Source organism: Pongo pygmaeus, chromosome 20 (genome assembly GCF_028885625.2).
Source record: "Pongo pygmaeus isolate AG05252 chromosome 20, NHGRI_mPonPyg2-v2.0_pri, whole genome shotgun sequence".
Lineage (NCBI taxonomy): Eukaryota > Metazoa > Chordata > Mammalia > Primates > Hominidae > Pongo > Pongo pygmaeus.
The window spans coordinates 55409616-55423037 of record NC_072393.2 but is presented as its reverse complement, the minus strand read 5'-3'; the positions used below and the strand labels follow the sequence as shown (position 1 = coordinate 55423037).

The 13422-nt window shown below is 44.5% G+C and overlaps 1 protein-coding gene across 2 annotated transcripts in view; it reads left to right on the top strand.

The window, feature by feature from the left end:
- SLC6A16 (solute carrier family 6 member 16) overlaps positions 1-11851 on the top strand; it is a 35906-nt gene extending 24055 nt beyond the window's left edge. Inside the window, exons 9-13 of one of the 2 annotated variants that reach the window (XM_054465719.1) lie at positions 7479-7665; positions 8006-8207; positions 8652-8811; positions 10723-10885; positions 11097-11851. In XM_054465719.1, coding sequence (XP_054321694.1) covers positions 7479-7665; positions 8006-8207; positions 8652-8811; positions 10723-10885; positions 11097-11366 — 982 coding nt within the window. In that variant the 3' untranslated portion in view covers positions 11367-11851. The remainder of the gene's footprint in view (positions 1-7478; positions 7666-8005; positions 8208-8651; positions 8812-10722; positions 10886-11096) is intronic. The other variant, XM_054465720.1, reaches the window with a different exon arrangement.
- Positions 11852-13422: the final 1571 nt, after the last annotated feature.

Here is a 13422-nt window from a genome sequence, read left to right as displayed (position 1 = left end):
CCCTGAAAGAGGGATATGCGAGCCAGGGAATTCCCTCTCCATGCTGAGCAGTGCTGGCTCGGAGGATGGGGTGATGTGGGCAAAATGGAATTGTTCTTTCCACCCTTTCTGTGTGGGTTTTTCTAGGGTTCTTTCTCCTACTAAAAGTCAGCTGAAGCCGACTTCTCAATTCTTCCAGAGTAATTTTTATTTTATTTTGTTTATTTATTTATTTTTGAGACGGAGTCTCGCTGACTTCCAGGCTGGAGTGCAGTGGCGCGATCTCGGCTCACGCAACCTCCGCCTCTCGGAATCAAGCAATTCTCCTGTCTCAGCCTCCCAAGTAGCTGGGATTACAGGAATGCGCCACCATGCCCAGCTAATTTTTGTATTTTTTGTAGAGACGGGGTTTCCCCATGTTGGCCACGCTGGTCTCGAACTCCTGACCTCAAGTGATCCTCCCGCCTCAACCTCCCAAAGTGCTGGGGATTACAGGCATGAGCCACCGCGCCCGGCCCAGAGTAATTTTTGTTCAAGGATAGTTACCAAATTGTTGCTCTTTATAGAGAAAGGGAGGCTGGATCCCTTTCTCTGCCATCATGATAGGAAATAATTGGCTCCGTCTCCCATCTTACTTTGCTATTTGTTTCTCCTGGTCTGTATTTCATTTTTTCTCTTTTCTTGCCTTCTTTTGGATTGACTTAGTAGTTATTTATCATTCCATTTTTTTTTTTCCTCCACTAGTCTGGAAGTTATCCACTCTGTTTTCTGTTCTTTTAGTGATTTAGTGATTTCCCCAGAATTCACAATATGCATTCTTAATTTATCGATGTCTAAAGGTAATAAGTGCTTCACTGTCTCTCAAGATAAGGGCTCCAAAACTCTTTATATCCATTTACATGCATTCCTAACTTACATTTGAATGTTATATCATGTTTTTGTTTTGTTTTGTTTTGTTTTGTTTTGTTTTGAGACGGAGTCTTACTTTGTCACCCAGGCTGGAGAGCAGTGGTGCAATCTCAGCTCACTGCAACCTTTGCCTCCTGGGTTCAAGTGATTCTCCTGCCTCAGCCTCTCGAGTAGCTGGGATTACAAGCATGCACCTCGTGTATTTTTATTTCATATTATTTTGCTAAAATGCAAAGATATTATTGTTTTATTATATAGTTAATGTTCAATTAGATGTACTACTTCCTATTTATTGCTTTCTTTGATCTTTATGCTGTCTTGCATCCTGGCCCTTCCATGAGGGATTTCCTTCTACTTGAATATCCTTTAAATTACTCTCTCTTTTTTTTTTTTTTTTGAGACAGAGTCTCACTCTGTCGCTGAGGCTAGAGTGCAGTGGCACTGTGTCAGCTCACTGCAATTTTCTGCCTCAGCCTCCCAAGTAGCTGGGATTACAGGTGCCCACCACCACACCCGGCTAGTTTTTATATTTTTAGTAGAGACGGGGTTTCACCATGTTGGCCAGTCTGGTCTTGAACTCCTGACCTCAGGTGATCCACCTGCCTTGGCCTCCCAAAGTGCTGGGATTACAGGCGTGAGCCACCATGCCCAGCCTAAATTATTCTTTAGTGATAGTCTGCTAGTGGCCAATTCCCTACTTTTCTTTTCTGAAAATATCTTTCACTGTGTTTTGAAATCTATTGTATCTGGATGTAGATTGCTAGCTTGGCAGTGCTTTTTTTTTTTTTTTCCTAGCACATTGAAGATAGCCTGCTATCTTTCAGCTTTCTCTTTCTTTCTTTCTTTCTTTTTTTTTTTTTTTTTTTACACCAAGCCTCCCTCTGTCACCCAGGCTTTCGGCTCACTGCAACCTCCGCCTCCCAGGTTCAAGCAATTCTCGTGCCTCAGCCTCCTGAGTAGCTGGGACTACAGGCACACGCCACCACGCCAGGCTAATTTTTATATTTTTAGTAGAGACAGAGTTTCCTCATGTTGCTCAGGCTGGTCTCGAATTCCTGACATCAAGTGATCAGTCTGCCTCCTCCTCCCAAAATGCTGGGATTACAGGCATGAGCCCGCTTCTGGCATCTTTCAGCTTTCTTTTTTTTTTTTTTTGAGATGGAGTCTCGCTCTGTTGCCCAGGCTGGAGTGCAGTGGCACGATCTCAGCTCACTGCAACCTCCGCCTCCCGAGTTCACGCCATTCTCCTGCCTCAGCCTCCTGAGTAGCTGGGATTACAGGCACCCGCCACCACGCCCGGCTAATTTTTTGTATTTTTAGTAGAGACGGGGTTTCACCATGTTAGCCAGAATGGTCTCAATCTCCTGACCTTGTGATCCGCCCACCTCGGCCTCCCAAAGTGCTAGGATTACAGGCATGAGCCACCGCACCCGGCCCCCAGCTTTCTTTATGGCTGTTGAGAATTCAGTTGTCAGTTTGAAGGTAATTTGTCTTTTTCACAAACAACCTTTTTTACCTTTTCAACTTTTTTTTTTTTAGTTTCAGAGGGTACATCTGCAGGTTTGTGACATGGGTAAATTGTGTGTTGCTGAAGTTTAGGGTATGAATTATCCCATCACCCAGCTAGTGAGCATAGTACCCAATAGGTAGTTTTTGAGTCCTCATTCCCCTCCCTTCTTCCTCCTTCTAGTAGTCTTCAGTGTCTATTGCTGCCATCTTTATGTCCATGTGCACTCAATGTTTAGCTCCCATTTATAAGTGACAATATGTGGTATTTGATTTTCTTTTTCTTTCTTTCTTTCTTTCTTTCTATCTCTTTCTTTTCTTTTCTTTTCTTTTCTTTCTTTTCTTTCTTCTTTCTTTTTTGAGATGGAGTCTCGCTCTGTTGCCCAGGCTGGAGTGCAGTGGCGTGATCTCGGCTCACTGCAACTTCCGCCTCCTGGGCTCAAACGATTCTCCTGCCTCAGCCTCCTGAGTAGCTGGGACTACAGGCGCCCACCACCATGCCCGGCTAATTTTTTAGTATTTTTAGTAGAGACGGGGTTTCACCATGTTAGCCAGGATGGTCTTGATCTCCTGACCTCGTGATCTGCCTGCCTCTGCCTCCCAAATGCTGGGATTACAGGCGTGAGCCACCGCACCCAGCCGGTTTTCTATTCCTATGTTAATTCACTTAGGATAATAGCCTCCAGCTGCATCCATATTGCTGCAAAGGACATGATTTTGTTCTTTTTCATGGCAGCATAGTATTCCACAGTATATATGTATCACATTTTCTTTATCCAGTCTACCATTGATGGACATCTAGCTTGACTTCATGTCTTTGCTATTGTGAATAGTACTGTGATAAACATATGAATACATGTATCTTTTTGGTAGAACGATTTATTTTCCTTTGGGTATATAGACCCTGTAATGGGATTGCTGGGTTGAATGGTAGTTCCCTTTTAAGTTCTTTGAGAAATATCCAAACTGCTTCCCACAGTGGCTGAACTGATTTACATTCCCAGCAACAGTGTGTAAGCATTCCCTTTCCTCTGCAGCCTCACCAACATCTGTTATTTTGTCTTTTTAATAGCCATTCTGATTGGTGTGGTGAGAAACACACCAATGAGCATTTTTTCATATATTTGTTGGCTGCATGTATATCTTCTTTTGAGAAGTATCTGTTCATGTCCTTTGCCCATTTTTTAAATGGGGTTATTTATTTTTTGCTTATCAAATTGCTGAAGTTTCTCATAGATTCTGGATATTAGACTATTGTTGGATGCATAGTTTGCAAATATTTTCTCTCCTTCAGTAGGTTGTCTGTTTGCTCTGTTGAGTTTCTTTTGCTGTGCAGAAGCTCTTTAGATTAATAGGATCCCACTTGTCTGTCAACTTTTGTTGTTGCAAGTGCTTTTAGGGACTTTTAATTCATAAATTATTTGCCAAGGCACAGGTACCTTTTAACATTGTTTCTCTACACCTTCACTGTAATATATCTAATGGGGAATTCCTTTTATTTTGCTTGGGATTCTTTTGGCTTCTTGCATCTATGGATTACTCTTTTCATTAGTTCCAAAAATTCTCAGCCATTGTTTGTTCACATATTGTCTCTAACTCACTGGCCATGTAATCTCATTTGTTAGACCTTTTTACTATATCATCTAGGTCTTAGAAACTCTCATATTTTCTACCTATGTTCCTCTCACTCCTGGCCCCAATTAATCACCAATCTGTTTTCTATCATCATGGATTAGATTTGTCTTTTTTTTTCTTCAGAGTAAATGGAATCATACTATATGCATTCTTATATCTGACTTCTTTCACTTAGCATGTTTTTAGTATTCATCTATGATACTGGATGTATTGGAGGTTCATTCCTTTTTATTCCTACGTATTATTCCATTTTATGATTATACCACAATTTCTTTATCCATTCTCCTACTCATAGGCATCTGAGTTGTTTCCAGTTGAGGGCTGTCTCGAGTACAGCTGCTTTGAGAGTTCATGTACAAGTCCTTGTATGGACATATGTTTTCATTTCTCTTGGATAAACACCTAAGAGAAGGATCACTGGGTCACTGGGTTACGTGGTAATGGTATGTTTAATTTCATAAGAATTTGTGGAACTGTTTCCAAAGTGGTTTTAAATCAGTTTTCCATTCTTACTAGTAAGGTATGAGAGTTCTGGTTGTCCCACATCCTTGTCAATACTTGATGACATCAGGCTTTTTAATTTTAACCATTCTGGCAGATGTGTGGTGTGGTATGCCTTTGTGATTTTAATTTGCCTGTTTCTCAGGACTACTGATGTTGGCTACCTTGGAAAGTGCTTATTGGCCTTTTACAGAGCTTGTCTTGTAAAGTGTCTTTTCAAGTCTACTGCCCATTTTAAAAATCAGGTTTTTTTTTTGGGCAGTGAAATTATTGAGTTGTAAGCATTCCTTATATATCCTAAATGCAAGTTCTTTGTCAGTTGTACATATTGTGGATATTATATCTCATTCTGGGGTTTGTCTTTCGTTAATGAAGCCTTTTGATGAAAAGACATAATTTTGATGATGCTCAATTTATCAATTTTCTTTCACGTTTTGAGCTTTTTACATCCTAAGACAGTTCTGTTTACTTCAAAGTTGCAAATATATATATATATTTTTTGAGATAGGGTCTCACTTTGTTGCCCAGGCTGGAGTGCAGTGGCACGATCTTGGCTCACTGCAGCCTCTGCCTCCCAGGCTCAAGTGATTCTCCCGTCTCAGTCTCCCAAGTAGCGGGGACTACAGGCGCCCGTGCCACCACGCTTGGCTAATTTTTGTATTTTTAGTAGAGACGGGGTTTCACCATGTTGGCCAGGCTGGTCTCGAACTCCTGACCTCAAGTGATCTGCCCGCCTCAGCCTCCAAAAGTGCTGGGATTACAGGCATGAGCCACCGTGCCTGGCCAAGGTTGCAAATGTTTTTCTCCTGTGTTTTAAAGTTTTTGCTTTTTCTGTTTAGATATCTATTTCACATAAATTTCTGTATAAGGTATGAGGCAAGGATCAAGATTAAATTTTTTTCTATTTAGATATTCAGTTGTTCTAGCACTATTTGTTAATAAGACTATCCTTTTCTTATTAAGCTGCCTTGGTATCTTCGTTGACAATTAGTTGACCACAGTGTGTTTCTGGGCTCTACTCAGTATCATTAGTTAACATGTCTATTTTTATTTAAACCAATACCACCCTGCTTTGATTACTAAGGTATTATAGTAAATCTTAAAATCAAGTTGTATGAGTTCTCCAACTGTGCTATTTTTTTTCCAAAATTGTTTTGACTATTGTAGATCTTTGTTCTCCAAGTAAATTTTAGAATTACCTTCCCAGACTGAGTGTGGTGGTTCACGCCTGTAATCCCAGCACTTTGGGAGGCTGAGGCGGGCAGATCACCTGAGGTCCGGAGTTCAAGACCAGCCTGGCCAACATGATGAAACCCTGTCTCTACTAAAAATACAAAAATTAGCTGGATATGGTGGCGCACGCCTGTCCCAGCTACTTGGGAGGCTGAGGCAGGAGAATCGCTTGAACCTGGGAGGCGGAGGTTGCAGTGAGCGGAGATCGCACCAATGCACTCCAGCCTGGGCGACAGAGCGAGGCTCCATCTCAAAAAAAAAAAAAAAAAAGAAAAAGAAAATAAAAAGCCTGCTGTGGTGTTAATTGGGATTGCAACAAATCTGTAGATCATTTCTGAAACAGCTTTCCTTGCATTCCCAGTTGTGTAGAAGGGCCGGGAGCAAGCTTCTGCTTCATTTTTATTGTGAAGGTGTAGCCCTTTGAAGTGTCGGATTTAAGAGGGGAACTTCTATTCTGATCCTTATTTTGGGCAGGCTCTGGTGTTTTATATCTGGCCTCCATGGCCCCCTTTTGTATCTGAAAAGTCATAAAATTGGAAACTGCAGGTCCAGTTTGTTGTATTTGGCATACATCTTTGGGACAAAGTATCTTTGCAAGTCCCCTTTCTCCACTGCTTTGCCTGTACTTCAATTTTTGCCTGATAATTCCTTATTATCTTGTCAACATTTTTATTTTGTTAGAAGATTTAAAAATATCTTCCAGCCTTTAAAATTATTTCCAATGAGAAAATTGGTTCAAATATCTAGCTTATTATTGGAATAGCATATGGTATTTTATTTTCTAAAATGTGATCAAACTCTACTTGCTTGCCTTTTGCTTTTATCAATGATACTTGGCAAGCCATTGTAGTTCTTACAGAGCAATGAGCTGAATTTTTTTTTTTTTTTTTTGAGATGGAGTCTCGCTGTCGCCCAGGCTGTAGGGCAGTGGCGTGATCCTGGCTCACTGCAACCTCCGCCTCCCAGGTTCAAGCGATTCTCCGGCCTCAGCCTCCCGAATAGCTGGGACTACAGGCACGCGCCACCATGCCCAGCCGATTTTTGTATTTTTAGTAGAGACAGGGTTTCACCATGTTGGCCAGAATGGTCTCGATCAATGAGCTGAATTTTTAAGGATTTGTAGGAGTTAGCCAAGTGAAGAATGGTGGTGGGGGTGGAGTTGGTATTGTGTGTGAGGGGGTATGATGGGCCCTGAAACGGTAAGTAGTTAAATCTGGCCAGAACATGGAATGTGAAGAGGGCCATAGGGACATATGAGGCCAAAATGGTCAGCAGGGCTCACATCAAAAAGTCGAACCAGCAGTTGCTCTCACACAGCACGACTCCATGGGAACATTATGATCATAGTCTGTGTGCTCCTGGACATGCTGTAATAGGAACTTTAGAAAGTTGGCTTTTACCCGTTAGTCTCAGTGGAGAGGGAAGGTAGACAGTGAATAAGAAACCCCATCACTAGAGCAGGGACCACAGAGTCCCCAGGAAGACTGCAGAAAATGCTTCTCCTAGGCTCTCCCATGGTCATCAATTCTCCAGGATTACACAAATGAATTCACGTCCCTGAAGGCGGGTGCCTTCTAGGTTTCATCCCAGGCTCTATCTTACCCAGATCGTAATGCTAAGCCAGTGATAGCCTTTTTTATCTTGAAGATAAGGGAAAAGGAGACTATCTCCTACTGGGCCAAATGGTTCGATTTGATTCAACCCTCTATCCCCAGGAATGCTGAAATACTTTTAAAGCTGATAAACCTAGGGAAACTGCCTCCTGACGCCAAGCCCCCTGTCAACCTGCTTGACAACCCAACCTCCATCTACAACGCCTGGCTCAATGGCCTTCCCCAGCACATCAAAAGCATGGTTCTCCGCGAGGTGACTGAGTGCAACATAGAGACTCAGTTTCTTAAGGTCAGTAAACATAGCTGAGAGGGGAGCCTAGAGTTCCTGAAAGCCTTTAGCACAACAGACATTTTAGCTTTTCTTAGCACCAGAAAAAATCCCGGAAGCACCAGAATCATCTGTGGCTCTCAGTAATACAAAGTACTATAGTTTGCGGAATGGCCTTCCATGGATAATGCGAGGTGGATTGATTTTCCATGTCAGGGGGTTAGCTTGGAGATCTGATTTTCTCAGTGATCCAGGGACTTTCAGGAGTTTTCCAGGGAAGATAGAATGTATAGTTGTCTATATTTTTTTGTTATTGTTCAGTTCAATGACACTTTAACACCTGTTTGTTCTCTCTTTGCAGGCTAGCGAGGGCCCAAAGTTTGCATTCCTGTCCTTTGTTGAAGCCATGTCCTTCCTTCCTCCGTCTGTCTTCTGGTCTTTTATCTTCTTCCTGATGTTGCTGGCCATGGGGCTGAGCAGCGCAATAGGGATTTTGCAGGGCATCATTACTCCACTCCAGGACACCTTCTCTTTCTTCAGGAAACATACAAAGCTGCTCATAGGTACTCTGACCTAGGCCCTACTCCTAACAATGACCCTGACCCCTGACACCACTGGGACTCTTTTTTTGGGACAGGGTCCCTGTAGCCCAGGCTGGAGTGCAGTGGTGTGATCTCGGCTTACTGCGACTTCTGCCTCCTGGGTTCAAGTGATCCTCCCACCTCAGCCTCCCCAGTAGTTGGGACCATAGGCGTGCATCATCACACCCGGCTAAGTTTTGTAGCTTTTGTAGAGAGGGGCTTTCGCCATGTTGCCAGGCTGGTCTCAGACTCCTGGGCTTAAGCAATCTGCCCAATTTGGCTTCCCAAAATGCTTGGATTACAGATGTAAGCCACCGTGCCCGGCTACCACTGGGTCTGCCACCAGCCCTGGTCTATGACCTCTACTTAGCCCTTGTCACCCAGCCCTGACTTCTAACCTTGATCCAGATCTCATGTTTTCTCCAGTGGGAGTCTTTTTGCTCATGTTCGTGTGCGGCCTCTTCTTCACTCGACCTTCAGGCAGCCACTTCATCAGGCTGCTGAGTGAATGCTGGATAGTCTTCCCCATCATCGTCATTGTCGTATTTGAAACCATGGCTGTGTCCTGGGCCTATGGGGCCAGGAGGTGATGTCCTAAACCCAGGTTCTCACAAAGCATGGGACTATAGGGAAGGGTGACCCCTTTCTTGTTGCCTCTACTGTCAACCCACCTAGTGTGACATAGGGACCCTTAATTTCAGTCTTCTGGGAAATCTTTTTATTCATTCATCCATTTTCACATATATTTTGGGTGCTGAATATGTGCCAGGCACTATTTTAGTCATCAGGGACAGGGGCATTGAATAAAAGAAGTATTCCTATTCTCAGAAAGCTTACATTTTAGTGGTCTAGAGAGACAATAACCAAATTAGCAAATAAAGAATAAAAACGTTGAGAATAAATATAGGTGATAGGAAGAATCAAAGGGCGAGGTCAGATGGCCCATAGTAGGAGTGTGTGTGGGCACCAATCCACATACGACTTCAGGGAGGGCCCTTCCGATAAGGTGACATGTGAGCAGACTCCTGAATGATAGGAGGGAGGGAGTCATGACAAGATTTTGAGGAAAGTGCGCCCTGCAGGGAAACAGAAATTACCAAGGCCAGAGGAAGCATAATGCCTAGAGTTTCTGAGAAACAAAGAAGTCAGAGAGGCTGGAATAGAAGATATTAGGAGATGGGGCTAGAGAAGTGATGGTGGCCAAGTCATGTAGGGTTTTGTAAGCCACGATAGGACTCAGCTTTGTATGCAGAATGACAGATGAAGCATTGGAGGGTTTTGAGTAGGAGAATGACATTTTCAGGTGGGAGTGCCATTATTAGATTTGTTTTTTAAAAAGGTATCTATGGCTGCTGTCTGGAGAACAGACCAGGAAGAGTTGAGAGTGAAGCCAGGATAAGAGTTGGAAGCTATGTAATATTTCTTTTCTTTTTTTTTTTTCATTTTGAGATGGAGTCTTGCTCTGTTGCCCAGGCTGGAGTGCAGTGGTGCGATCTCAGCTCACTGCAACCTCCGCCTCCCGGGTTCAAGCAATTCTCCTCCCTCAGCCTTCTGAGTAGCTGGGATTACAGGCATGCACCACCACGCCCGGCTAATTTTTGTACTCTTAGTAGAGACGGGGTTTCACCATGTTGGCCAGGCTGGTCTCGAACTCTTGACCTCGTGATCACCTGCCTCAGCCTCCCAAAGTGCTAGGATTACAAGCGTGAGCCACCCTGCCTGATGAAAGCTATGTAGTATTTCAAGTGAGAGCTAAGAATGGCTTGGTCAAAAGTAGAAGAGTTGTGGATTAAGAGAAGTGGTCTGATTCCGGAAGGTAGAGCTACCTGGGAAAGAGAACAAGATAATCTGGGAGTGAGACCTGGAAGATATAACTGTGGAATGTAAGTCTATAGTAGAGGTAGCCAGGGCAACTCCGGGGGCACAGATGGTTAGTTAAGGAAGACTGGAGAGTTAGGGAAGGTGGCCTAGAGGAGAGGATGCTTGAGCAGAGCCTGGACAGATGAATAGGTGGAGATAGGGTGATGGGCACCCTAGACCAAAAGACCCCACTTGTATATTTATTGAGATTGAGAATATGTACTAAAGGAGACTGGATAGGTGGCTGAAATAAACTAGATAAGTTCCCCAAGGGCCAAATGCCACTTTCTTTTATCTGTGTTGTTCACTGCTGGATATCCAGCACTTAGAAGAGTTCCTGGCACATCATAGACATTCTCATATTTATGGGATGAATGAAAGAGACTTGGCCTTTCTCCTGAGGCCATTGGATACCCATGGGAAGTTCTTGAGCAGGAGAGGGGTGTTTGGAAAAGTTTCTTGGGTTAGGATAGAAGACAGACTGACTAGGGGGAGGATGAGAGAGGACAAGACTTGAGATGAAACAGGAGATTAGAGATACAATAGAATGTTTGAAAGATGCCAAGGTTGGGCTGGCCCTGCCTCCAAGGTGGTGAGGCCTAACTGGGCATCCCACACTCTGGTGGCCCTTCTCCAGGTTCCTTGCAGACCTGACGATCCTGTTGGGCCACCCCATCTCTCCCATCTATGGTTGGCTGTGGCCCCATCTGTGTCCAGTTGTGCTGCTAATCCTGTTTGTGACCATGATAGTTCATCTTTCTATGAAGCCGATCACCTACATGTCCTGGGACTCAAGCACTGTGAGCCTCCCCCAGGACCCAGAACCCCTTTGGGAGTGGGGGCCAGACCTTTCAATTCACTCTGGGTGAAAGAACCCAGTCATCTCATTCTCTTACTGCCCGAAGACTCATGGGTTTTCTGCTTTGTTCCCCACCCACCCTTCCCCTCCACAACTCTTCCTCTTCTCTTGCGGATTTTGATATTCTGAACCTTTTTCCCATCTCTCCACAGTCAAAAGAGGTGCTTCGACGATACCCACCATGGGCACTGCTCTTGATGATCACCCTTTTTGCCATTGTCATCCTCCCCATCCCTGCATACTTTGTATACTGCCGCATACGTAGGATTCCCTTTAGGCCCAAGAGCAGAGACGGGCCTATGACAGCCTCCACATCCCTACCCCTAAGTCACCAGCTAACACCCAGTAAAGAGGTTCGAAAGGAAGAAATTCTACAAGGTGATGAAACAAACTACCCATCAACTTGTCATGTGACCTCCTAACTTCATTAATTTGGCTTCACATAACATATCCCTTAGAACAGATCCAATAGGCAACTCTTAATATCAGCTTGCAACTGTTGATGTCCCTGGATCCAGAACCACTTTTATTTCCAAGAGGAGGGGCGTTCTTTGGGGGGGTTCGTGGGGCCTGGCCTTGCAATCCCTTCCTGGGTCCCATCTTACCTGGTGACCACCATCATTGTTTTCCCCATCCTCTTCCTCAACACACATACATGCACAACGCATATATAATACTAGTGATGTCTACCAGTCCTGCTACTTCTGGGGTGCCTGTCTCCTGGCATGGAGCTGGAGGAGCGATGCTGTTGGTCAATAAGTCAGTCTACTGGAACTCCAAGGACTGGATGTAAGCAGATCTTTTTTTCCTATAGATGTCTCAGATGTTCAGTTTTCCTGTCATAAGGCTTCCAGTCTGTATTAGTTCATTTTCACACTGCTAATAAAGACATACCTGAAACTGGGAACAAAAAGAGGCTTAATTCGACTTACAGTTCCACATGGTTGGGGAGGTCTCAATCATGGCGGGAGGTGAAAGGCACTTCTTACAAGATGGCAGCAAGAGAAAAAATGAGGAAGAAGCAAAAGCGGAAACCCCTGATAAACCCATCAGATCTCATGAGACTTATTCACTATCACGAGATTAGGATGGAAAAGACCAGCCCCCATGATTCAATTACCTCCCCCTGGGTCCCTCCCATAACACGTGGGAGTTCTGGGAGATATAATTGAAGTTGATATTTAAATGGGGACACAGCGAAACCATATCATTCTGCCCCTGGCCCCTCCAAATCTCATGTCCTCACATTTCAAAAGCAATCATGCCTTCCCAACAGTCCCCCAATGTCTCAACTCATTTCAGCATTAATCCAAAAGTCCAAAGTCTCATCTGAGACAAGGCAAGTCCCTTCCACCTATGAGCCTGTGAAATCAAAAACAAGCTAGTTACTTCCTAGATACAATGGGGGTACTGGTATCAGGTAAATACAGCCATTCCACATGAGAGAAATTGGCCAGAACAAAGGGGTTACAGGGCCCATGCAAGTCCAAAATCTAGCAAGGGAGTCAAATTTTAAAGCTCCATAATGATCTCCTTTGACTCCAGATCTCAAATCCAGGTCACGCTGATGCAAAAGGTGGGTTCCCATGGTCTTAGGCAGCTCCACCTCGTGGCTTTGCAGGGTACAGCCCCCCTTCCAGCTGCTTTCACGGGCTGGTGTTGAGTGCGGCTTTTCCAAGCTCAGGGTGCAAGCTGTCAGTGGATCTACCATTCTGGGGTCTGGAGGACAGTGGCGCTCTTCTCACAGCTCCACTAGGCAGTGCCCCAGTAGGGACTCTGACTCCGTGTGAGGGCTCTGACCCCACGTTTCCCTTCTGCATTTCCCTCCCTGGCAGAGGTTCTCCATGAGGGCTCTGCCCCTACAGAAAACTTTTGCCTGGACATCCAGACATTTCCATATATCTTCTGAGATCTAGGCGGAGGTTCCCAAACCTCAATTCTTGACTTCTGTGCACCCTCAGGCTCAACATCACGTGGAAGCTGCCAGGGCTTGGGGCTTCTACTCTCTGAAGCCACAGCCTGAGCTGTACATTGGCCCCTTTCAGCCATGGCTGGAGTGGCTGGGACACAGGGCACCAAGTCCCTAGGCTGCACACCACATGGGGACCCTGGGCCTGGCCCACAAAACCACTTTTTCCTCCTGGGCCTCTGGGCCTGTGATGGGAGGGGCTGCCATGAATGTCTCTGATGTGGCCTGGAGACATTTTCCCCACAGTCTTAGGGATTAACATTAGGCTCCTTGCTACTCATGCAAATTTCTGCAGCTGGCTTGAATTTCTCCTCAAAAATGGATTTTTCTTTTCTACTGCATCATCAGGCTGCAAATTTTCTGAACTTTTATGCTGTTTCCCTTTTAAAACGGAATGCTTTTAACAGCACCCAAGTCACCTTCTGAATACTTTGCTGCTAGAAATTTCTTCTGCCAGATACCCTAAATCATCTCTCTCAAATTCAAAGTTCCACAAATCTCTAGGGCAG